Raw genomic sequence first — 25,092 nt, 5'->3', positions numbered from 1 at the left:
CAAGGTGAAATAAAAACATTTCCCAAGCGTTTGGGCCGGGAGGTGGGAACAGAAACGAAAGGACTCGGATTTGCAGCGCTGACTTTCTGCCTTTGCAGATATCATGGTGGAGGAGTTTGTTGAGTGTGGGCCTCTGGATCTGTTCATGCACAAGAAAAGTGAACTTCTCACAACCCCATGGAAATTCAAAGTGGCCAAACAACTTGCAAGTGCCCTGAGCTACCTGGTAAGAGACCTTGGCAAAGGCACTGGGGCTGGCTGGGAATGCATTCCCCACGTGGGAAAACTCTGTTTCCCTCCTTCCCTTCTTTCCCTCCAGTTTCTTCCCAGGTGTAATTATGCATTTCAGCTTGGAATATTTTAGGGATCCCCTGCAGTGTGGAAATGCTGGAGCACTCACATCCCTCTCACTGTTCTTTCCCCGTTTTTCTGCAGGAGGACAAGGATTTGGTGCATGGCAATGTGTGCACCAAGAACATCCTGCTGGCAAGGGAGGGCATTGATAGCGAATATGGGCCTTTCATAAAGCTGAGTGACCCAGGAATCCCCATCACGGTGCTGTCCAGGCAAGGTATGTCCAGGATCCCCAGGGAAAGGGAGAAATGGCACTGATGGCAGCCAGAACTGGCTCTGGAATAGCAGTCATCAGCTTTCATGGATCTGCAAACACACAGTGGCTGTGCAGAGCATTCCTTTCTCGTACAAATTGTTGTGTCCAGTGAGGTGACGAAGGAATCTCAGTTTGTGGGTGGCAGGAACACCCTTCTGGAAACAGGAAATTTGAGAATTGAGAAATTGCTGGACAAATTTTGCAGTTCCAGTTTATTTCAGACAAGAATGACTCAGTTAAAAGCTGTTTGTTCTGTGCTGTGATATTCACTGTTCTATCCCAGAGCGTGTTGAGCGGATCCCCTGGATTGCACCTGAGTGTGTTGAAGACTCCAAAAACCTCAGCATTGCTGCAGATAAGTGGAGTTTTGGTACAACCCTGTGGGAAATCTGCTATAATGGAGAAACTCCACTCAAAGACAAGACCTTAGCAGAGGTAAAACTGTGTTACACAAACTTGGATCCATCCTTTGGTTTTCCCCCTTGTCCTGTCCCTCCATCCCTTGTCCCCAGTCCCTCTCCAGCTCTCCTGGAGCCCCTTCAGGCCCTGCAAGGGGCTCTGAGCTCTCCCTGGAGCTTCTCCTCCCCAAACTGGACAATCCCAGTTCTCCCAGTCTTTTCTAACCCCTGTGTCCAGTTAGAAGCTGAGTGAAACATCTCATTGTTTCTTTTGGATTGATTCCAGAGGGTCTCAGGGGGCACTGCTGCTGTTCACTGCAATTTAAAGAATTGGAGTCACTCTTGTGCCCTTCCTGCCTGTGGCCACAGCCCTGCAGGGTTGGGAATGCCCATCCCAGCTTTGTCCCACCTGGCCTGGAGCTGGGATCTCCCAGGGCTTTGAGGAACACCCAGGGTGTCCTTGGTAAACATTTCCTGCTGCATAAATAACAGGGAAAACCTGGCAGGAAATGATTTCTGAAAGTGGAAATACCCAGCACCTTTTAAACACTTCATGGGTGTTAAGTGGTTGCTCCAGATCCAGCACAAGAGGAATTCTCTGCTGTAAAGACCTGAATTCCAGCTGAAAAGGGGAATTTCCTTGGCAAAGCTCACACTGAATTAAGGATTTAATGCTCACATCCTCTGATGTAGAATTGCTCAGGGATCCCTGAGTCCAGCCATTAGCCCATCTCAGAACTAGGAGCCATGGAAGTTAAAATTCCTGGAATTTCCGTTTGTTCCTGCAGAAGGAGAGGTTCTATGAGGGGCACTTTGTGCTGGCCACGCCGTCCTGCAAGGAGCTGGCAGACCTGATGAAGCAGTGCATGAACTACGACCCCCACCAGAGACCCTTCTTCAGGGCCATCATGAGGGACATCAACAAACTGGAGGAGCAGAGTAAGGCCCTGGGGCCACCTGGAGGGGGGACCATGGAATCTGGGGTGGGATATGGAAGAGCACCTGGTTCCAACCTCGTGGAAGCTGAGGAGCTGCTATGGGGTGGGAAGTTCACCAAGAGAAATCTGGGTGTGGAAACAGATCCAGGCTGGCACGAGTGGATGGAGAATTCCGTCAGAAAGCAGGTGGGATCTCGGGAAGGAAAGGTGTGGGAATAGAGCAAGGATGACTTGGAGTGTCCCAGCATGCAGGAATCTGACCTGGCATGATTTCACCTCCTAGATCCCGATATTGTCTCGGAGAAGAAACCCGTCACCGAGGTGGATCCCACTCTCTTTGAGAAGAGGTTCTTGAAAAGAATCCGGGATTTGGGTGAGGTAAGAGGAATGTCACCCCCAGAACACAGCCAGTGCTCCTGGGTGTCCCCACAGCCACCCAGATCAGGGTCTGGGTGTCCCCACAGCCCGTGCTGTGTCACACAAACACCCAGATCAGTGCCTGCGTGTCACTGCCTGAGCCTTGTCCTCAAGGATGCTACTTTCTCTCCCACCCAGGGCCACTTTGGCAAGGTGGAGCTGTGCAGGTATGACCCAGAAGGTGACAACACCGGGGAGCAGGTGGCAGTGAAATCCCTGAAGCCGGAGAGTGGAGGGAATCACATCGCTGACCTCAAGAAGGAAATTGAAATCCTGAGGAATCTTTATCACGACAACATTGTCAAATACAAGGGGATTTGCACAGAAGATGGTAAACCTTGCAGAATATTAAAAGTGTATGGGTTTTCCTTTAGAACTGATCAATGTCCTGCCTGGAGCAGGTTTTCCTGTGGATTGGCTCAGGGATGGATGATGGGAATGAGCCATGGGATGTTTAAAATGCTGCTGGTGCTCTGGGCTTGTACAAAAACTGTTGGTGTTCACGAAGTGAAAAGGGTCTGCAAACTAAACATGCTCTGCTTTTTAGGAGGAAGTGGGATTAAACTCATCATGGAATTCCTTCCCTCTGGGAGCCTGAAGGAGTATCTCCCACGGAACAAGAACAAGATTAATCTCAAGCAGCTGCTCAGATACGCAGTTCAGATCTGCAAGGTGAGCTGGGCCCTGAGCCTGCAGCTCCTCTGCTCCATCAGCAGCGTGAGGGGATGGAAAATATCAGCAACAAACCCGTTCTCCTTCTTTATCCCCAAGGATCAGAACCCCAAAGCAATCTCTCCCATGCTTTGGGTGCTACTGGCACAAAGATCAACAGGGGAATAATGAGGAGGGGTCCAAGTTCCAAAGTTTGCTGTGAAAAGTTGTTCCTGTGGGAGGATTTGGAGGATCAGGAGGGAGGGCAGCACTTGGAATGTGCTGGCTCGAGGAAAGGAGCAAGGTGAAGTGTAAAGGGATGGAGATAAGAGTGCAGAGCATGGTCAGGCCATATGAAACAGTAACTGGAGAAAAAGGGATTAAATATTGGAGGAGTAAGAGGAAAGAAAAGGCTTCTCTTCTCCTCCCTTAGGGCATGGACTACCTAGGCTCCTGTCAGTACGTGCACCGTGACCTGGCAGCGAGGAATGTCCTCGTGGAGAGTGAGAACAGGGTGAAGATCGGGGACTTTGGGCTCACCAAGGCCATCGAGACGGATAAGGAATATTACACCGTCAAGGACGACCGCGACAGCCCCGTCTTCTGGTACGGCCCTGGGACCAGGCTGCAGGACAGGGACCCCTCTGCTCCCCTTCTCCCCAAGATTTTTCCTGTTTTTATAAGAGGCCTAAGATACACCATGAGAGCAAGGAAAAGGCACCTGGTGGACTGTACTCACCTCTCATGTTGTTTATTTCTTCCTGCACTTAATGATCCATTTCCCCACTAGTTTGGGTTTGGTCTCCTTGGTTTCACTGTGGAACACACTTTATTTCTTTTTAATTTCTATGTAAGGGCTCCACAAGCACAGCTGTGGCTCTTGAGTCGCTCTGGCTGTGTGTGAGCTCTGGGTGTGACGCTGGCCCCTCGTGTCCCCAGGTACGCCCCGGAGTGTTTGCTGCAGAGCAAGTTCTACATCGCCTCCGACGTCTGGTCCTTCGGGGTGACGCTCTACGAGCTCCTCACCTACTGTGACTCCGAGTCCAGCCCCATGGCAGTAAGTGACTGGGACAGAAATGGCTGCCAGAGCTGCTTCAATCCCATCATTTTAAAAATATTATCCTTGTTTTTGGCAACAAAAAGAGGAAGCAGAGAATCTTGGGGTCGGAGGGAACTTAACGCTCATCTCATTCCGCCCCTTCCATGGGGAACACCCTGGTGGGTGTCCTTGCAGTGGGGTGAGGGATTCCCAGCTGATCCCACTGTCCCCACAGGAATTCCTGAAGATGATCGGCCCCACGCAGGGACAGATGACGGTGGCACGGCTCGTGAGGGTTCTGCAGGACGACAAACGGCTGCCACGGCCACCCACCTGCCCCGAGGAGGTGAGGGATGGATGGATGATGGATGGATGGATGGATGATGGATGGATGATGGATGGATGGATGGATGGATGATGGATGGATGGATGATGGATGGATGGATGGATGGATGATGGATGGATGCATGGAACGCACCACCTTCCACAACCTCACCCCGAGGAGGTGAGGGATGGATGATGGATGGATGGATGATGGATGGATGATGGATGATGGATGGATGATGGATGGATGATGGATGATGGATGGATGGATGACGGATGGATGGATGATGGATGGATGGATGGATGGATGATGGATGGATGGATGATGGATGGATGATGGATGATGGATGGATGATGGATGATGGATGGATGGATGACGGATGGATGGATGATGGATGGATGGATGGATGGATGATGGATGATGGATGGATGATGGATGGATGATGGATGGATGGATGATGGATGATGGATGGATGATGGATGGATGGATGATGGATGGATGATGGATGGATGACGGATGGATGGATGATGGATGGATGATGGATGGATGGATGGATGGATGGATGGATGGATGATGGATGGATGGATGGATGGATGGATGGATGGATGATGGATGGATGGATGGATGGATGGATGATGGATGGATGGATGGATGGATGGATGGATGGATGGATGGATGATGGATGGATGATGGATGGATGATGGATGATGGATGGATGATGGATGGATGGATGATGGATGGATGATGGATGGATGATGGATGACAGATGATGGATGGATGGATGACGGATGGATGGATGGGTCCATCAGTCCCTGTCGGACACTGATTCAGCCCTAGAGGGGTCACACATCCCAGGTTCCACAGGCCTGACCACTCAGGTAGGAAAACCCTCAGAAAAAGACATTTGCAATGTTTTCAGGTGTTGTTTTAAGATGTTTTTTGTTATTAACATTCCCAAGTCCGTGATGTCCCTTCAGCAGATCAAGGACTTGCTGTAGTACCCAGATCCATGAAAATTCCTTGGGAAACCTCTGATGTTGGCAATTCCTGGGGTGCAGCTCCCCAGGTGGAGCTGCTGTGTTGGTTTAAACCTGAACTGACCAAACCCCCCTGCTCAGGTCCCTGCTGCCCCTGCCCAACACCTGAGGTGTTTCTGTTCCTTCAGGGAGACTCTGCTCCCTTGTCTTTACTTGAACCCATAGAAATGTTTCATTCCTTTAAAAATATCCCTGTTTCTCCTGCCAGGTGGATCAGCTGATGAGGAAGTGCTGGATTTACAAACACGATGAACGCACCACCTTCCACAACCTGATCCAAGGATTTGAAACAATTATGAGTAAAATGTAATTAATTTTTTTTTATTATTCTGTCAGGACTTTAAATGCCCAGCAAACTATCTGTGCCCAAGGCTATTCCCTTTTTTTAAATTTTTTTTTTTATTCCTGTAATTTGTACTCTGGCTGGGCTGATGTGGTTCTAAAGGATTCTTTTGCCAACAGATTGAAGAGTTGGATTAAAAGAATTTAAAAGGTTTGGGTAAAATGAGCTCCAGCTCCCTTTGCTGCTGTTCTTGCAGGGCAGTTTTATCCTGCTCTGATTCTGGCTGTGCCACAATTGGAATTGCCATGATGGATGATGTGAGCTGGGAAATGTGAGCGTTTCTCAGCTCTGACCTCAGCCAGTGGATGTAACAGGGCTCAATTAATAATTCTAAAGTCAGCTGACAAAATATCCTTCACATGCACTTAAATCCTAGTACCAAACAAAACAACTCTGGCATAAAAATATAGGGGAGACAAAAATTTTCAGCTCTTTTTAACCCACCAGGCCCTAGTCTTGAGCTCTTACAGGTATTTAAAAACAAATGTTTGAAAACACCACCCCCAGAAGCAAGGAGGGGTGGGCACAGTTGTGCATTTCAGTGAGAACCCAAATTTTGGGGTAAATAATTGGCTTTTCCTAACTCCAGCCCCATTTTGTTCCCCCTGGAGCTCCCAGACTGGGTGCAGCCCTGGAAGGGGTGAATGTGCATCCCTGGTGCTGAGGGATGTGCAGGGAAGGAATTGATGGAGATGGGGAAGAACCCACTCCATGCCCAGAATCTGGAGGGAATTATCCAAAAGGAAAAAAAAGGCCTGAGCACCCAGGGGTGTCCTGGGCAAGGGGAACCCCTCCAACTAATTTTTTAAAGAACATTTTCACTCAGCCCTTGAATGGTTTAAACTGGAACCTTCTGCTGCCATCGTTTTTCCTACCACATCTGGAGTTGGAAAATGCTCTGAAGAGATCCTCAAGTTTTGGCAATAATAGAAAGAGGTCTATATATATATATATAAATATATATAAAGAATTGTAATTATGAGCTCCAAGGAAGTCAGATTTATTTTTACAGTGTTATTGTTTCTGTATGTCACTTAGGAAGCTGAATTTAATCTGTAAGCACTTTGTTACTCTTTATACAAACAAGTCTAATAAAGATTTTTTTTTTCTCCATGTGCCTCCCTGTTTAATCATAAACAGTTTTTAAAATTGAATTTCCATAGGAATGATCTTCCTCCAAAACATTTTCCTACCTTACCTGATTAAAGGAGTCCTGGGCTGTTTTCCTCCCACAAAAATCCACTTGAAATAAGTACCAACAATTTATTTTCATTGAAAAGTGTAACAAGTTGAGAAAGTTGCATATACAAACAGCCGAAACAAAATATTACAAGTGAATTTAACAATACATACAGGCAGAATCCCAGAAAAGCTCCTGGCTCCTGTTTGTGGAGCAGTTCCAGCAGCTGAGGGAAGAGGGATTTTGATTGGGATTTTTTTAAGCTTTGAAAATGTGGATCCTGGTCACATCCCAAAGCTTGAAAGGCAAAGTTTAAGACTTTTAATTTAAAAAAAAAACAATCAGTATTGAAAAATGGCTTCAGTGTTCTCTAGCAAAGAAAAGGGAGAAGGAGGTGGCTCCTGGCCTTGGTGAACTCAATCCAAATGGATTTGCAGCAGGATTCCAAGGGGAAAAAGCCTTGGAATGAGGGCTGGCTCCTCATTTACCTGTGGCAAAAGGAAGGACTGCTGATCTCCAGCTCCAAGGGCTGATGGCAGAAGAGAACAACTTGAGCCAAAGCTGATAATAAGCTAAAAATACAAAAAGTCTTTAAAAAAAAATGAAGGAAAATACACTCAAAAGTGGGAAACAAATGTGGGGTGGCCCAGGAAGAGCTGTCCCACACCTGTGGAAGGAGGATGCTGCCTCACACTGGGAATTACTTTCTCCATGGAAAAACTGTGGATTCTCAGCCTAAAAACAGAGTTATTCCACTGTCCAATGATCAACTCTCCAAATCCCAAGGAACATTCCAAGGCAGCACAGGATAGCATCTCCCTTTGAACAGGCATTTATTGAGAACGTCACTGAGGCTCTGGGAATCCATTTGGTATCGCTCCATTCCAGGATTAAGAAGAAATATTAAAAATTGAAAGGCTGTAAATGCAGAGCTCTTAATCCTGGAAAAAGGAAAGTTGGAAGGAAAAAAAAACAACCCCACATTCTGACTTAAAAAAATACAAAATAATTACTATCAAGACTTCCTCTTTTAACTTCCTCAGGCTGAGGACTGGAGAAAGGATCAGCTTGCTTTCCTCTGAGTTTTTATTGCTTTCAGCTGGAGCTGTCCCAGCTCCCCAAGTCCCTGTGCTGTTGTCCCTCAGCCCACAGGTGACAAAGCCAACACTGTCCCCTCCTCTCCAAGTGAAAGCAGCCACCACCTCTGCCACGCCCGTCAGCGTCCTTGGATGTGCCGGGACAGAGCTGGCTCCTCTTGGGACGCTCACCCCACACAGAAAGAACTCATTGTCTGAAGTTAAGGCAGCAATAAATACAGAGGGATTCCCACCTGCCTTCCCTACCCCGGGTTGGGCTGGGAATCGATCAAGCCGTGGGGATGATGGATCAATACACGCGCTTCTTCTTCAGGGAGGATTCCGAGTAGCGCGCGGCTCCGCCGGGAGCCGGGAATTCCACGGGGCCGGGCTCGGGGGAGGACATGAGGTACGAGGAGCTGCGCTTCGGGGCCACCTGCAGGCAAAACGGGACAGGTGACACCCCAGCCACCACCACTCCCAAATAACAGCGCTCCAGGCTGGGCATTCCCAGGGAAGCGACACCAAAGACCCGGCTCCATCGGCTTGGAAGTTCAGGGTTTGTGCCCTTTCCCTAAAAAAGCCCCAGTGATAAAGGGATCAGTGCCCCAGCACAGCTGTGGTGCCAAGTGGCCTCATTCCACAGCACCTGGATAAAATCCAGTGGGATAATGGCCTTGGTGCTGTCCTGCAGCTGATCCAGCCATCCCCAGCCTTTAGGATGAGGCACCTTTCACTCCTCCTGGGGAGCTGAAGGGGTTGGACAGTCCTGGCCCAGCTCCCACACCAAGCCAGGGGCTGAAAGATGAATTCTCCAGCTGTGCCAGAGCGGGTCTGTGCAGGATCTCAGGCCCTGCCTTCACACGGGAGTGAGGGATGGATGGAGCAGCAATGGATCTTTAATGGAAATTTCAGCTCCTCGCTGACACAGCCCTGAGGGGCCCAGAGTGGGGTTTCTGTGAGGGCACAGCTGCTCCAAGGCTGCCCCAAGGGCTCCCTGGGTTCACCTTCCCTTTGGAAAAACCTTTCCCAGCAGCTCTCCAAGCACCCTGTGCTGTTCACAGCCACAGCTCAAACTGCTCAGGCCGATTTCATCCTGGGGGCACCTTCATCACAAACACAAAACTGATGCAGGAGAGACTTCAGTTTTCCGCCTGTCCTCTCTCCTGCAGTTCTGAAAGCCAAGGAATGTCACCCACGTCCTGTGTCCCTCCACCAGCTTCTGGCTCACTGATGCTTCACACAAACCCCCTGACCCTGCTCCTCCTGAGCCTCTGAAACAGCAGCATTAAGAAAAGCCCCAAAAAGCAGGATCTGAACGAGCTGCAGGGTCCCTGAACTGACAGAGGCTCCTGGAGCAGCCTCTTCACTGAGATTTATCTGCAATTCCAGCACTTGGGAGGCAAACTGCACTGCTGTGCCTCTGCCAAGGCACTGACTGTGCTCCTCCTGCCTTTTATGGCTCCTGGCATTAATACCAACATCCCAGGGAGCTGTTCTGCACCACCCCAGGAACCTCTCTGGAGATAAACTGAGAGGAGCTGCTTGGCTCAAACCCCACACTCTCTCCTTCTGCTGCCATTCCATCATTTCCAGCCTTGGAAAGCTGTTGGGAATCTGAAAATTCCATTTTTTCATGTCCCAACCCATGGCCAGGCTTTGGCCATTTTCACCCCAAACCAGCTCACAGCCAGCTCTACCCACGAGTCAGGAATTGCTGGAGTTAAAAGGAATGCACTGCCTTCAAAATCTCCAAAAAAAAATTGGGATCTCATGCCCAGCCTCATGCCAGAACTGAACCCCCAGGATTTAATGCTGTGATGCAAGGGCCAGGCCCCTCAGCTCTCCCACCCATAAAAACAGGAGCCATGGGATTTACCTACAGCACAGCAACAGGGAACTCCTCAGGAGTTCTAAATCCTAACCAGACTCCATAAACCGGCCCTCACTCCTCCCAAAGCATTCCTACTCCATTTACTGGTGAGAACTCGGTGCCCACTGGAGCCCCAGCAAAGGAAGCTTTGCTCAGTGGGTCTGGCTGAAGAAGGCTGCAGCTGGCACCTGTTGTAATTCCAAATAAAAACCATTTTATGCCCCAGAGTTGGTAACCTGGATGTTCCCAAGACCAGGTAAACCTGCAGATGCTCCGAGAATTGTTTTAGAAACACACACAAAAAAAAATTGTGTATTTTACAAATCAGGCAGGGAAAAATCTTTAGATTTATCCTGTGTTTTTTTTTAATTTGCTTCCCAGGAAATTTTGAGCCGCTCTCTCCACTTTAGAGATTCTATCCCAGTGCAAACCATCTGCAAGTCACACAAATATCCATTTAAACCCAGTGTGAACCTCCTCCTACTCTCTTCCTACTTTATTTGCCTCCTTCCAGGCATTTCTGCACACTCACACCTCTCCAAGGAGCTCCCAAAACCCAGCCTTGCCCTGCCCGTGGGTCTTGGGGCATTGAGAGGAGCTGATCCCCAGGGCCTGGAGGGCTCTGGAGCTGGTCCAACCTCTCCTCCCATTCCTAGGAATTGTGTGGAGCAGGGATGCAGAGGGAAAGCTCCACTGGGGGCAGCACCAGACAGGGAAGAAGCGTCTGCAGCTGCTCCTCTCCTCTCACCTGCTTTAAGGGATTTGCCGGAGGAGACTGCAAGCCCTGCTGCGATCCCTGGGCTCCACTCAGAAGGGGAGGCACCACCTGCAGGCAGGTGCTGTAGTCTGGGAAAGATCCACCTGTAGATTCCTGAATCCAGAACGGGATCCATGAAGTAGAAGCATAAAAGGTTTAATGATGCTTTTTTTTGTTTTGTTTTGCTATGGTGATGAGCTCTCAGCAGGTATGGAAATACCTGAGTAACAAGAGGTGCAATTCCCAGCAGCTCGGGTGTGCAGCAATTCCTGGAGCAAAATGTGGGATTTGGATGATGGTTTAATTTGCGTAATTCCTTTAAAATGTGTCCTTCTCCTTGCTCACAAAAACCTCAGCTTGGGCCAGAAACAGCCTTTCAATGCTGGGAAGTTCAGCACTGGGAAATGCCATTAGTGGTGTGCTGCTTCCTGGTGGGAATATTTTAATGCATTCCTGAGCGTTCCAGGTGATTTTGGCTGGTGGGATTTTAGAGAGGGATATTTTGGGTGTGACTCCAGGGGGTGCAGCAGTGCCCATGCAGTGCCTTCACCCCACGCTCTCCAGCCCCTCATTCCTGTGCCAACACACAAAGCAGGTGTCCAAAAGCTGATGGCAGCAACAGCCAGTGGAGACAGCAAGAAAACAAAATGATTTCTCACCTCAGAGGCTTCATTTTCCAAGCCATCCACTCTGGCCTGGGTAGAGTGATGTGCCTGAGCATAATGCTGGTACCACTGCTGGACAGCCTCCTACAGAGGAGCAGAAATCCTCTCCTGTGTCTGCCTACAATTCTTACAACCCAAAGCTCTCCAGGAAGCATCAAAACACCTTCAGCACCACTGGTGAAGCTCAAATCAAACATTTTAAATCATGGTAAGTGCTTAAAATGTACAGGAGGCACCTCTGTACCTCTGGCCTGACAGTGAGGCAGGGACAATTCCTGTTCTGGGAACACTTCCAGGATGGGATAGCCACAGCTCCTCTGGGCACCTCCACCCTGCCAGGGAACAATTCCTGCCCAATATCCCATCCAGCCCTGCCCTCTGGCAGTGGGAACCATTCCCTGTGTCCTGTCCCTCCAGGCTTTGTCCCTGGAGCTCTCCTGGAGCCCCTTTAGGCACCAGATCTGATCCAAGAGATGTCTGGCAAAGCTCCCTGCTGTGTGCAGTGACTCTGTTCACCCTCACTCCTCTGGTCAGGCTGGGAGCCTCCCAATCCAAACCCTCTCCATCCTCGGGAGCCACCTGACTCCCAGGAGTTTGGGGCTCACAGACCCTGCCAGCAGCCCAGGAAAGTCTCTGTCTCCCCACTGACAGCCTGGGGAGGAGGCAGCTCTCAGATTTGATCTGGACAGCTCCAGTTTTATACAGACTCAGAATGGTTAATGGAAATATGGGAATGTTCTTTCCCAGTGTCCTGTGGAACTGCAGCACTCTGCAGAGCCTGCACCTCATGGCCACACTCTGATCACCACATGGGGCAGATGGGGAGCACATCCTGTGCACTGACAGCAGCTGGCAAACATCCCCCAAGCTCTGCAGGAGCTGGGAGGCACAGCTCTCTTCTCTGGCATCCAGCCAAAGTTCAAGACTTAAAAACTTCTGGGGAAGGCAAAGAGAAAAAACCCTGGTTTTGAAGGCAGAGGTGGTGAGAAGTCATTTTTTAGCGAGTGCCCAGAGTTCAGGCTCTCAAGAAGCAATTGTTTCAAGGGTTGTGATTTGAGCTGGGAATGTTCTTGGTGCTAAATCTGAACACTGGAAGAGATAAAGTGTCACTGGAGAGGCTCAGGAAGAACACCCAGAGAAAACAAGGAGCAGCTCTGGGAGAATTCCAGGGGACACCAGGCTGTGGAATTCTTACCTGTGGGTATTCCCCAGGCTGCTGGGAATAACTGAAATAATTTTCCATTGCATGTTGTGATGCAGTTCCCTGAGACACAGCAGCATCCATGACATTGTTTGGAAGGCTGGTCTGCTGTGGAGGACTGGAGGCTTTGCTGGCAATTGCTGCTGGGAACACAGAGAACAGAGTTTGAATAAACACCTGGCTAGTAAAAAACACATAAATTGGGTTCTATCCCAGGATTAAAACTGAAATTTGCCTCTTCACATTAGGCTGTGCCGTAAATTAATCAGTGCTTAATAACTGAAAGGCTTCAAGGAGTTTGTGAGCCTCTGAAAATTTACCCCTGTTTAACCATCAGCATAAATCTGCAATTTTAAGACATGCTACAGTATTTCCATGAGGATAAATGCTGTGGTCACTGGATTTACCAGGCAAACAGGATAAATATTTGCCACGCTCTGGCTGTGGAAATTTGCAATGAAATCCATGAAATGTTTGCTTACCTGGCAGACAGATGCCAGGCAAAACACTTGCCAAATTCAAGTAGGGGTTGGTGCTCAGTCGTATTTCTTTTGGGGGTTCCCCAAGCAGAGAAGTCTGTTTTTTCAAGGGAGTCTGAAAAATGGACAGGGCAGTTTGCATTAAATTCATATAAAACTGGTCAGAAACAAGGTTAAGTGGCCCAGCAGGGTCTTGGAAAAAGCTTAGTCCTATGAAAAAAAAAAACTTTTAAATGCAACTTTTGAAATAAAATGAAGCTTTTGAAGTCCAATCCTTCAAAAGTTCCATTTTATTTCAGTAATCTGGACACATTGCATGCACTCTTTTCTTCCAAATAGTTTTTGCAAGAATGTTTCTCTTCAGACTGCAAGTTCCTAAAGGATATTACAAAACAAACAAACAAAAGAAAACCTTTTATATGCAAGTGAAGGAATAATAATCACTCAAACAATTCCAGATGCAGGGAGTGAACATTAAGTATGTGGCCAAGACAAAATCAACTCTTTTCACTTGGAGACACAAGGAAACAAAAGGCCAAATGTTAGGAATATCATTAATTAAGCACGATTCCCCAACAAGGTCAAAGTATTGATGTATATTATAAAAAAGGTAAATTTTGTTAAGGGCAGAAAAAAAATTCTGAAAGAATGAGATCACTTAAATCCCATCCCATCATCCTCTCACACCTCACCTTCACTATTATCACTTATTTATTATAAATAATAAATATTATTTATTCCCTTTATTTAGAGAATAAATAATATTTTAAAATATTTTAAAAAAATTATATACACACAACCACCTGGAAACACAACGGCCCACTGCCAGAACTGCTCCTGATTCATCCCAAAATTCAACCCCAAGTTCAATTTTTGGCCTTTAAAAGAGATACAGCCCCTGAGATAAATTCTATCATCAAGCACTGTGAGGCCAACAGATGGGAAGAAGCCCTGCAGCAGCGTGGAGCTTCCTTTGTTCATTGTGCTGGACCACCAAGCAGCAGCACTGCTCTCTCCCTGGTATCCACAGTGACCTGGAGATGTCTCACGGGTGCTCCTGCGATGAAGCAAAGCTTGGAGTGGAGAAACAGGCGTGGGTAAAACAGAGAGGAAGGAAAGAGAAAGAGGGAGAGGGAGAAGAGGAGAGAGGAGAGAGGAGAGAGAAGAGGAGAGAGGAGAGAGAAGAGGAGAGAGAGAAGAGGAGAGAGAGAAGAGGAGAGAGAGAAGAGGAGAGAGGAGAGAGGAGAGAGAAGAGAGAGAGAGGAGAGAGAGAGAAGAGGAGAGAGAGAAGAGGAGAGAGAGAAGAGGAGAGAGAGAAGAGGAGAGAGAGGAGAGAGAGAAGAGGAGAGAGAGAGAAGAGGAGAGAGAGAAGAGGAGAGAAGAGGAGAGAAGAGGAGAGAAGAGGAGAGAGAGAAGAGGAGAGAGAGAAGAGGAGAGAGAGAAGAGGAGAGAGAGAAGAGGAGAGAGAGAAGAGGAGAGAGAGAAGAGGAGAGAGAGAAGAGGAGAGAGAAGAGGAGAGAGAAGAGGAGAGAGAAGAGGAGAGAGAGAGGAGGAGAGAGAGAAGAGGAGAGAGAGAAGAGGAGAGAGAGAAGAGGAGGAGGAGAGAGAAGAGGAGAGGAGAGAAGGGAGAGGAGACAGAAGAGGAGGGAGAGGCAGTGTTTGTCCTGCATGCTCCTTACCCCCAGGCTGGAGTCGCAGTTCTTGAGCTGCCCGGGAGCCTTGGAGGGGGCAGCACGCAGGGCCCCGGCGGGGAGGCTGGGCAGTGCCGGAGGGAAGGGCTGCGCTCCCGGCACCGCCTCGCCTTTGTCTGGAGCGGCGTTGGGCCCGGGAAGAGCTTGTCCAACAATGTGCTGATTTGGGAAGAATGGCAGCATGCCCATCCCTGCCGCTGCTGCAATGGGAGCGGGGTTAGATGCTGCAGCCAGCCATAAATGGAGAAATTTTGCTGTTAGATGGGATTTATTAGAGAGGGTTTGGTTGTGGGGTTAATGAGGTAGGAGAACTGTTCCAGATCTACTTCCCTAGGTTTTGTTCTTTTCTCATCCCACAAGCAAACAACTCAATTTCAAGCTGATTCAATAAAACTCTGACTTTTCTAAACATTCCGTGTGATAACTTGCTTGGTGCTTCCTGTCATTTTTTAAAAAAACACCGGGAACAACATCCTGGAGGATGCTGGATGGGAACACAGGGGGGAACCCCACCTCAACTGGCATCAGGAAGAATTCTTTTAACTGAAGAGCTGGAAAGTGTTCTCCAAAATGAAAATTTGGACATTTAGAGCAGCTTTCTGCCTTCTCCTGGATACCTTTTCCTTGCTCCTGGTTACTGCCATGACTCAGAGCACAGCCAGGATTGCAGAACACAGGGAGCAGTGGAGGAAACAAGATCAGAAAATCCTGGAATGGTTTGGGTTGGGAGGGACCTTAAGGATCATCCATTCCCACCCCTGCCATGGCAGACACACCTCCCACTATCCCAAGGTGCTCCAAGCTGGCCTTGGGCACTGCCAGGGATCCAGGGGCAGCCCCAGCTGCTCTGGGAATTCTATTCCAGGGCCTGCCCATCTTCACAGCCAGGAATTCCTTCTCAATATCCATCTAAATCCCCCTTTTTCCAGCTTAAAGCCATTCCCTGTGTCCTGTCCCTCCATCCCTTGTCCCCAGTCCCTCTCCAGCTCTCCTGGAGCCCCTTCAGGCCCTGCAAGGGGCTCTGAGCTCTCCCTGGAGCTTCTCCTCTCCAGGTGAGCACCCCCAGTATCCAACTGATCTTTTCTCATAAATATTGAGGGATCAATGGCACAGAAATTTGCATTCCAAATTAACATCTGTCAGAGACTGGCTGTTAAAACTAATTTCTTAATAAAATGAAGGCAAAGAGCAAATTTGTGGTTCCTCTTAAGCAACTCACATTTACCTGCTTTGAAAAACCCAGAAAATGTCACCTCTAAATAAAAACATACTCCAAGTGTACACAAAAAGGCAGTAACTGAGCTAGCAGAGGATTTAACAACCTGCTTTTGTTACCCAGAGGGAAAGCCAGGTGCATAATGTGAAGCTGGGCATTTCTACTGATTTGGGATGAAATAAAAATGTCATTTACACTTGAGAGCTTCTCCTCGTGTTGCCAGGCCTGAGTTCACTGCTGGCATCACCCCTATGCCCAGCACTGTCTGCAGGAGCATTGTTGGAGGTTCTCCCAGCAAACCTGGTTTCTAAAAGGAAGAAGAGAAAACTGTGTAAATCATTAAAATAATCTGCTCACAGCTACTTTTTAAGACATCCACATTCTCCACCTTTTCAGCTCCACTGAACTGTTCAAGGATGGCAGAACCACGAATGGGTTGGGTTGGAAGGGAACATAAAGATCATGGGCACCTGATGATAAAAATGGTTTCTTTTAGGAATTCTAGGAGTGTTCAGAGAGAGGCAGAGGTGCAGGGATAGCCTTACACTGTTTGCCTGCATGTTTTCCATCTTCAGGAGCTGCTGCTGGGGCAGGGGCAGGTGGGCAGGGCTCTGCAGCAGCAGGCTGGAGGTGTTCCCCAGAATTGAGCTCTGAGAAAGGATTAAAATGAAAACAAGGGTTAGTTGGCAGCCAGGGAGAACAGCAGGACATAAACATTTACACACAGTGCTGCTTGAAGAAATTTCACGTTTTTACTTAAGACAGCAAAGGAAAATAATAATTTCCTCCACAGACTCATTTTGCTTCAGAGGAATATCCAGATATGTTTCCCCCCCACAACAATCTACATGAAATCCTACTCCAGAGCCATTAAAACCTGACAAATCCCAGTGCCTGCAGACTGGCAAGTCTATAAAATATTCACATTGTTCATTCAAAATATTCTGGATCAGTTTGCCACCAGAACTGAGCCACTGAATTAATAACTTTGGGGCACCCTCTTCAGACTCTGCCACTGGTATATTCAATATTATGAGCTCTGGCCAGCACTGAGGCTTAAAATAAACTTTAAAAGGCATCATGATTTATGCTGCAGGCCTGGGAAGTGTCTGGCAGCATCACCTGCCAGTAAAATATAGATTGTTCTATAGGTTGTTGTACAAAAATAAATATACAGGACACTGTGATCACACCAAGTACACGCTTTTTTATTATATTTTATCACCAAACCCAGGGAATGAAGACTGCAAAACACTTCCCAGATATTTCCAAGCCTAGGCTGTGTCTTTGGGTGGCAGGGTTAAATTCCCTAGGGAAAAACCCTTTTTGACTAAAATACGATCTTCTGGACTCAGAAATGAGCTTTTCCAAACAAAGATGTGCCATATCTAGATTAGTTATGCATCTATTTTAATTGTCTCAGTGACTTCCAGGAGAAATTATGCAGGGCTGGTTATTGTCACCAGTGCCAGGGGCTGCTCCTTCTGAACTTGGCTCCAGCAACAAAGCAAAGTGGTTCAATTGCAAAACTTTCAGAAATAAAAGAGTGGAAAAATCAGTTTGGTCAGAATCCTCACAGGAAAGGCTCTGGATTAATCAAGATTTAATAAAATTGCTGGATGACTGAAGGAAGCATCCCTGAGAAAGCTGAAAATGCATTATTTTGGCACAGGATAATTTATAACTAAGAGAAATTAAGAGAAACAAGTTGCAAATCAGGCTACCTCGAGTTGAAAAATTACTGAGTAAATAGCCTTCAAATATTCTCTGTGGAATCCTTTTTAAATAATTCTTTGAAAACATTTATTCTCATTCTGTTACTTTACAAAGCCATGAATATAAAACAGAAACCCAAGACATGCAGGGAGCTAAATCAGCGTGACTGGGGAGGTGTTTCAGTGACAACACTGAATTTCAAGACAATAAAAATAAAACAGTGACCTGCTTCTCTGGCTTTAGAGAATTCCCCAAAATAAATCACAGGGCAAAATTTGCCTTATAGAAGATATTGGGATCATCAAATCCTTCTAAAATTCAGGTTTGGAGCTCATTAAATGACAGGAAGCTCCCAGGAAGAGAATGAGACTTTTAATTCTCTGGACAGAGAAAACACAAAGTTGTTTGGCTGCAGCTCTCCCAAGCCAAAAACCACTGGAAAAACCTTTGGATCATCATCAATCCCACTGTTACTTGTGGAAAACATCCCTGGCTCCAGCTGTGAGCACCACTCACACTGCCTTCCAAGGAAGCACAGGCTGAAGAGAGAGCAGCAGGAACAAACCAAATGAAATTATCATTTAAACTTTTTTCTAAAAAAAAACACAAAGAATGATGTAATTTTTTATATGGACAAATGCAACTCACTGGATGGGGCAAAATTAAGCAGCATTTATTCAAAATTAATATATTCATCTACCAGTTTTTAAAGAAAAAAACCTGTTTTTTCTGCAAATACTTCTGCATTTTAGTTGGGTCTTTTTTAAGATCTCTAAGCCTGTGTTTGCCAAAAGAATTGCAGAAATAATTGATGCTGAAGGGGATTTTGTTTTTTAAATGGCAATTTCTGAAATATCAGAAATAATAAGGCTGAGTGATTGACTCCAGTCCCTTGTAGGTATTTGTGTAAATCCCTACCACGAATATTAAATTCAATTTTTGGCTCCTGGCAAAGCTGGAGAAATCCCTGAGAGCACCTCAGCTCAAATTCTGGTTGTGGGTGCATTTTCTCATTCTGGTTTTCTAGCACAAACTCATCCCAAAGATCCTTCCCATTATCTCTCAGGAATTCTGGTGCCCATCTGGAATTACAAGAGAACCTTGAGGGGGTTTATGAGTAAGAAATAACATCTGCAAATCACAATTTATGGCACATCTGGGTCCCTGCAAGCTTGAAAATGAAGCTAAGGGTGCTGAACTTGTTGGTTTGAATCAGATAAACCCCTGAAGTCTCTAAAGGAGCGTGGATGAGCTGCTCCAAGAGAAAGGGATGTGCCAGGCTCCTCGAGAGCTCATTTAAAGAGCATTTTGTTCTGCCAGTAATGACAAGTTTTGTCTACACTGGCAGGTTTAAAGTCAAAAATTTAGATGAAGTAACTCCATTTTGGACTCCCCCATCTCGTAACTTTCCTTAGAGAGCTCTAACGGGTTGATTTTAGCTGTAATTCCTTAAAATGTTAGGATCTCTCATGTTAAGATCTCCCCAAACACCTCTGTTGATGAGTTTTTTTGGTCACCTACCTGATGAACTTTATTCAACTGCAAAAAAGGTGGCCCAACTGCTGAATTTATGAGGTGAGGTAAACCTGCAGATGCTCCAAGAACTGTTTCAGAAACACACACACACACAAAAAAAAATTGTATATTTTACAAACTGGACAAGTAAAAAATCTTTAGAATTATCCTGTATTTTAAAATTTGCTTTCCAGGAAATTTTCAAGTGTACAAAGGTCACTACAAAGGAAGGACAGACTCGCTGAGGTTGGGAGAGGCTACGAAACCTTTTGATGTGCAATTATCAGGATGTGAGAGCTCAAAGGCCCCCTCCAGGTGTTCCTCCACACCTGAAGGTTTCACTCCTGAAGTGATTCCAGCCCTCAGCTTTATCTGAAGTGTTTTAAATTCAGATTTAGCTCAAGTGTTTCTGCCCTGAAGTGGTCACTTCACACCCCATTTCGGGGTTTCTTTGTCACCACACTCTCAGCTCTCTCCCACTTGATCTCCTCATCCTTCTGAGCACTTCTGGCATTTGAAATGTGATTAATTAGGGTTTATGTTTATTCACATCCTAATTGGAACACAGAAATGTTTCTGGCTGATGCTCTAATAAATATTCTGCATGGCTGTGGCAGCAGCCAAAAGAATAAAGTTTTACACTGGCAAGAGGAGAAAGACTCAGGTTGCAAAATTCAGATCTAGGATCAGATTTAAGTTTAGCAAAGTCTTGCAAAAGACATTTTTTTCTAAACCCATTTCTAATATGAATATTCAGAGCCCACAGAGTTAACACAAGGATATTTGTAGGAACACTGAATTTTACCCAAACACACAAGTGTAGCAAAGCACCTCCTCCTTTTGCTTCCATAAAATGTGAAATTATCTGCACAAACACACTGAAACAGTGTCTGCACAGATTTTACACGTTATTTCCACTTAATTACTTTGCAAAAGCTTTGCAGCACTAAGAACAGGGTTTAATTTTGCATTATTTTACAGCAGCTTACCAGGTTTAACAGCGTGGCCACGCAGCTGGGGCTGCAGCAGCATCTGCAGCATTGCTGGATTGTTAAAACTTTTCATGATCTGCACTGGATTTGGCTCTGGAAGCAAGCCCTTCCTGTTGTTCCTCATCTCCAGTGAAGAGATAAAAAGTGTTAGAAACAGGAGAAAACAATGAATACATTTTAAATCCCTCAAGCTTCAATGGCAATGTACACATTTCATCTGACACAAAAAAAATATCATTTCCTTCCCTGATCTTTGCATTTTTCCCCTCAAATTAAACACCTAACAAATGATTCCGACACAATTTCAAGCACATTTCTTTTTTTCCTTTAAACCCAGCGTTATCAGTACAGGAGAATAAGAAACGTTGCCATGAGCACTAGATCTTGTAACAGACTTCTCATCTCTTTTATAGAGATGTGGTCTGAGCTGGCTGAAGAGAGGGAACTCTTCTGCCTTTCCACGTAACACTGATCACATCCAATTTTCTAGGAAATAATTTGATAAGACATGTGGGTGTAAAAAGCTTTCTTCTACCTCGAGCATGAAATGAACCTATTTCTCCTGCCTTGAAATTCATCTTAAAGCTGACAAATTCTTGCCTCTGTTTTAAACCAAGTTTTAGCTCGTCCCATGACTCATTCCCAGTCACTTTTGTTTTGAGCTGAAATGATTTCTGTTACAGGAGATTACATTTACTGAAATCCCAGAGCTATGTGGGTGTAACTTTGTGGTATTTTATGGATATATTTTATCTTCTTCCTGGCCATCTTTGCCTAGCAAGGAGCCTGAACTGGGCTGATTCTACAGAATTCCAGAATGGTTTGGGTTGGTTAAAGCCCATCCAGCTCCACCCTTTACCATGGGCAGGGAATGTTCCACTATCCCAGGTTGCTCCAAGCCCTGTCCAACGTGGCTTTGATAAACCCCAAAGCTTCCCAAGCCCAGCTCCTTTTCCTCGCTGCGCAAAGCCCCGGCTGAGGCGCGACGAGCTCATCCCAAAGAGGTTTCCAGGGATCTCACCATCCTCTGTGCTGCTATCAGAGCTGCCAAGGTGCTCCTGCCCGGTGCTCCAGGGGCACAGAAGGACACCTGGACCCTCCTGCCGTTGATGGTCATCCCGTCCATGGCCCCTCTCACGCTCTCCGCTTGCTCCGCGCTCTCATACTCCACCACGGCAAAGTCCCCGCTGCCGCCGTCCTCGTCCTGGGCAAACTGCAACAACAACAACGGTTCCCAGCTCTCCAAGGAAAACTGGGAATTCCAGCAGCTGCCCTGCAATATTGTCACCTGCCCCTTGCAAGGTCTCTTGCTGACACCACCCAAGGATAACGTTTCCCCCCAAACCAGGAGGTTTCTTTCTCAAAATCTTATGTTTTTATTATAATGGAATTAAGTTGAATGTCACATCTTCATCTATTTGGCATCCACCATTACAGACTCATGATTATCTCCTCGTGGTTATCTGCTCCATCTTTCCATGATCCCTTCCATTCCCACCTTCACTTCCATCTCACCTCATGGAGAACATCGTGCATTTAACACATATTTAAACAACAAAGGAGGAATGAGAAGGGAATTGTAAATACAGCTGGATGCTACAACCGGTTTTACTTTGCAGGATAATTATAAACTCATTATTCTTCATTTTTTGCCAGCCTGCAATAATCAAAGTGTCGTTCATCAGGGTGCATGACAGCTGCTGAAACATGCAACAATGCAAATTCCACCAGTATCTGGTGCCTTTTGGGAGCATGTGAAGGCTGTGGTTGTGGGGAATGCCAAGAGAAGATGCCAGACTGATCAATCAAGCAGACTGGAAAAGGGCTTATGTGACAAACGCTGCCCTGGCCTTTGTGTGCAGACTTTGAGAGAGAATGAGCAGATTTAAATCAAACAAAAAAGAACAGGGTGAGAAGGGAGCGATGAAGCTTAGGCAAAAATCTCCAGTCCCTAAATGAATGGGAATGATAAACTGATACCAGCTCTGGTGTGGAAGAGACAAAACCTGCTCCAGATTGCACTGGATAAAAACAACCTCAGCCCCACAACCTTCCCCTGACAACTGAAATATAAATGTCAAAGATTTGGAAGAAAAAGAGGGTTGTCAGATAAATCTTTAATGGCACTGTTACAGCCTGGCCTCTGGGCAGAGCTCTGGAGAGCACATATTTCATATACAAATATATTTTATATTTATATTTTATTTTGATACCAGTTTAGGTGCACTGGCAAAGACCTGAGGTATTTGTGAAAAGAAGGGTTTGAAGCTATGGAACATCTGTATTTTAGTTTCAGCTAAAATGAAACACAGTTAAAAATTGCCTTAACTTGTCCCAAGTGCAGCCACCAAATATTCTTGCAAAGGATTCAGGAATTTTTCAACTTCCCAACTAAACAGGTACTGAAAAAAACTCTTTATTCCTATCCAGATAAGGGTGGAGACCTTTTAGTGACAATTTGAAGTTGATAGAAGAAAAGAATGAGGTTTTCTGGTCTATTTTGTTGAAACAAAGGACAAAACACATTTTTCCTAATATCCATGTGTAAGTGTTTAGCTTCAGCTCCTCCTGACAGAACATTCCTGTTGTCTACAGAGAAGAAATAAAAATTATTTTTAAAAAAATGGTAACTTTGGAATAAGATTAAATAACCCAGAGTTTATTTCATGAGCTCAGGTAAGAATTTTGGGCAAAGGATTGTGTTTACTTGATGAAATACTGCATGAGCTCCCAGCAGAACTAAGCCATGGCAGCACCACAAGAGCTACATTCAAGTTTTCCAGAAAAAAAAAAATTATCTCAATCATTCCCTATAGAAATTCCCCCCACATTGAGTTTTCTGTTACCCTCTCATCTCCCAGTTTTTCTGTCTCTACCCACCCCATCACATCTCCCCTCTTTGCTTTTTCTGCCTTTTCTTGGGTTTTCCTCCTCCTTCTTTCCTTGTCCTCAATTTTCAGGTAGTCTCACTCACGAACCCATAATTAATTAGCACCCATTTTCTTCCCTTTTTCAAATCTGAACTATTTGTTTTCCTACCTCCACCCTCCTGTATTTTATAGGAACAGGAATATTTAATGACCTAATGCACACACTCTCCTCACCCACACCAAGTATGACCCAAGATTTATCATCATTTTAAAAGGTAAAAAGTCAATTTCTGAGTGCCTCTAACTGCACAGCAGAGCTCTGTCAGTGAAACCCACCTTTCCCCAAGAAGTCTGTTATTCTTTGAAGCTCAGAATTTTTCAAGGATGGTGAAAAATTGTTGGGGGAGTGGATAACAGCCCCCGGATTATTTGACAGCTGGAAAAAAAAAAACCCCGAAGGAAAAGACTTAAAAGGATCAATCTGTTGAGCTAATTAAACAAAGATTGAGCAGGAGACTTGAGTACAGCATTTAATACCTACTTACAGGAAGAAAATAATGGGGAGCAAAAGCTCCTTAATTGAGGCATCAGTGAGGTAAGGCTGAAGCCAGACACATTCCCAGGCTGGAGATCAAAACAGCCAGGAAGGGGCATCTTCTGGGAAGAGTTCATTCCAATCAATTCATCTCCTGGTGTATTTGGATCAAGCAAGTTTAAGGATTTACTCTGGCCACCTACAAATTGCTGGGGCTGGCAAAGAGCCCCAGGGAGGGTGTGAGGGTCTGCAGGTGGTCAGGCTGCAGATCCTGCTGGACCTTCTGCTCCGCATGCTGGGAATCTCTGAGCGCTCATCCCCGGGGCTGATCCCTGAGCAGCCTCCACAGAGACTTAAGGGGAAAAAAAACAACAAAAAACAACCCTGTAACTGGAATCTGAGTGACTATGAGGAAAGATTTCCTTCTACTGCCTGTTTATGATGATCTATCTGTGCCACATCTGTTTGTGGCCTCCTCTCACAAGGATGAGAAGGAAACATTTGAACTACCAAGGCGAGGATCCACCTCTTCTCTGCTTCCCAGCTTTCCAAAAGATGTGTCACTTCTATCCCTGGCAATACCCAAGGAGCCAAGCCTGCATCTTCCTCAGTTAGAGAAAAAAACGTTAAATATTAATATATTAATTATATGATGTATTTTGCATCATCTGAACCATTGCACTTGTGGTTATTCATACACCCTGGCTTTCTTTGAGCAATAAAACCTTCAGCAATGTTTACTTTCAAAGCTCTCAAAAACCAAATTATTTTCAGTAAATGACATAAGGGGATGTCTTCCGGACATTTTGCTGGTGTTTCACTGGAGTGGTGTCCTGCAGAATTCCCAGGCAACAGAGATCAGGCACTTCACACCCAGAGCAGTTCAGCATCACCACTCCCATCACTGTGCAGATGCACAACAGTTGATAGGAAAACTGATAGGAAAGTAAAAATAAATAGGAAAAATAGAAGCGGAAGACAGCAAGAGCGAAGTGAGGCAATACTGCAGTCCTAACCTTGGTTTTCCCTAAGACAGAAACCCAACATACCTGGCAGAACACAGGTTTGTACTTGAGGGAGAAAGCCTGGATCAGCTCTTTCGAATCAGCGCAGTCTTTTTGTAATTTATCCACACAAAGGCACTTGGAGTGAATGAGGTTTGTGGTCAGCTGGTTCACATCCATCCACTGTGCAAACAGAGTGCTCTCCTCCAGCTGCTTGCCCAGGAGTTCCAGCCTGGCCTTGGCAGCAGAGTCCTTCTTCATGTATTCCACGAATCCGTAGCCCTTGGAATGGCCGGTGAGCTCACTGTAGACCAGGAAACACCTCTCCACGTTGCCATAGGCACGCACCAGCTCCTCAAACTCCTCTATCCTGAGGGAAAGGGGCAGGTTGGTGATGCACAGCAGAGCATCCGTCGGCTGGAGCTGCACGGAGATCTCCTTGCCACGCAGGGAATGCTGGTGGAATTTCCTGATGGCGCTCTGGGCCTGCTCCCCGTTCAACAGGGTGACAAATGCTGCAAAAGAGCACGAGTGGGGACATCACCTACCCCAGCTGATCTGCAG

General features: G+C 46.2%; 2 protein-coding genes across 7 annotated transcripts in view; one reads left to right on the top strand and one right to left on the bottom strand.

The window, feature by feature from the left end:
- The window catches only part of JAK1 (Janus kinase 1), a 45,999-nt gene extending 39,128 nt beyond the window's left edge, over positions 1–6,871 (top strand). For both annotated transcript variants that reach the window (XM_005521229.3, XM_014250779.2), the window contains exons 15-25: positions 99–226; positions 436–571; positions 894–1,045; positions 1,797–1,947; positions 2,230–2,324; positions 2,502–2,694; positions 2,911–3,035; positions 3,448–3,620; positions 3,954–4,071; positions 4,289–4,399; positions 5,624–6,871. In XM_005521229.3, the coding sequence (XP_005521286.2) occupies positions 99–226; positions 436–571; positions 894–1,045; positions 1,797–1,947; positions 2,230–2,324; positions 2,502–2,694; positions 2,911–3,035; positions 3,448–3,620; positions 3,954–4,071; positions 4,289–4,399; positions 5,624–5,725 (1,484 nt within the window). In that variant the 3' untranslated portion in view covers positions 5,726–6,871. The remainder of the gene's footprint in view (positions 1–98; positions 227–435; positions 572–893; positions 1,046–1,796; positions 1,948–2,229; positions 2,325–2,501; positions 2,695–2,910; positions 3,036–3,447; positions 3,621–3,953; positions 4,072–4,288; positions 4,400–5,623) is intronic.
- Positions 6,872–7,007: 136 nt separating this feature from the next.
- RAVER2 (ribonucleoprotein, PTB binding 2) overlaps positions 7,008–25,092 on the bottom strand; it is a 28,316-nt gene continuing 10,231 nt past the window's right edge. The window contains exons 3-14 of one of the 5 annotated variants that reach the window (XM_014250594.2): positions 24,574–25,043; positions 21,141–21,332; positions 20,117–20,243; positions 19,134–19,216; positions 16,442–16,546; positions 16,092–16,203; positions 14,669–14,904; positions 12,993–13,104; positions 12,505–12,650; positions 11,304–11,393; positions 10,636–10,758; positions 7,008–8,450 (exon numbers count right to left, since the gene is read on the bottom strand). In XM_014250594.2, coding sequence (XP_014106069.2) covers positions 8,325–8,450; positions 10,636–10,758; positions 11,304–11,393; positions 12,505–12,650; positions 12,993–13,104; positions 14,669–14,904; positions 16,092–16,203; positions 16,442–16,546; positions 19,134–19,216; positions 20,117–20,243; positions 21,141–21,332; positions 24,574–25,043 — 1,922 coding nt within the window. In that variant the 3' untranslated portion in view covers positions 7,008–8,324. Of the gene's footprint in view, positions 8,451–10,635; positions 10,759–11,303; positions 11,394–12,504; positions 12,654–12,992; positions 13,105–14,668; positions 14,905–16,091; positions 16,204–16,441; positions 16,547–19,133; positions 19,217–20,116; positions 20,244–21,140; positions 21,333–24,573; positions 25,044–25,092 lie in introns of all 5 variants that reach the window. The other 4 variants (XM_088060722.1, XM_088060723.1, XM_088060724.1 and 1 more) reach the window with 4 other exon arrangements.

This window comes from Pseudopodoces humilis, chromosome 10 (assembly GCF_049639895.1).
Source record: "Pseudopodoces humilis isolate 2021_Gansu_Grassland_sample_001 chromosome 10, ASM4963989v1, whole genome shotgun sequence".
In the NCBI taxonomy this organism is placed as follows: domain Eukaryota; kingdom Metazoa; phylum Chordata; class Aves; order Passeriformes; family Paridae; genus Pseudopodoces; species Pseudopodoces humilis.
The sequence above is the reverse complement of the archived record's forward strand: the minus strand, read 5'-3'. Positions and strand labels throughout refer to the sequence as shown.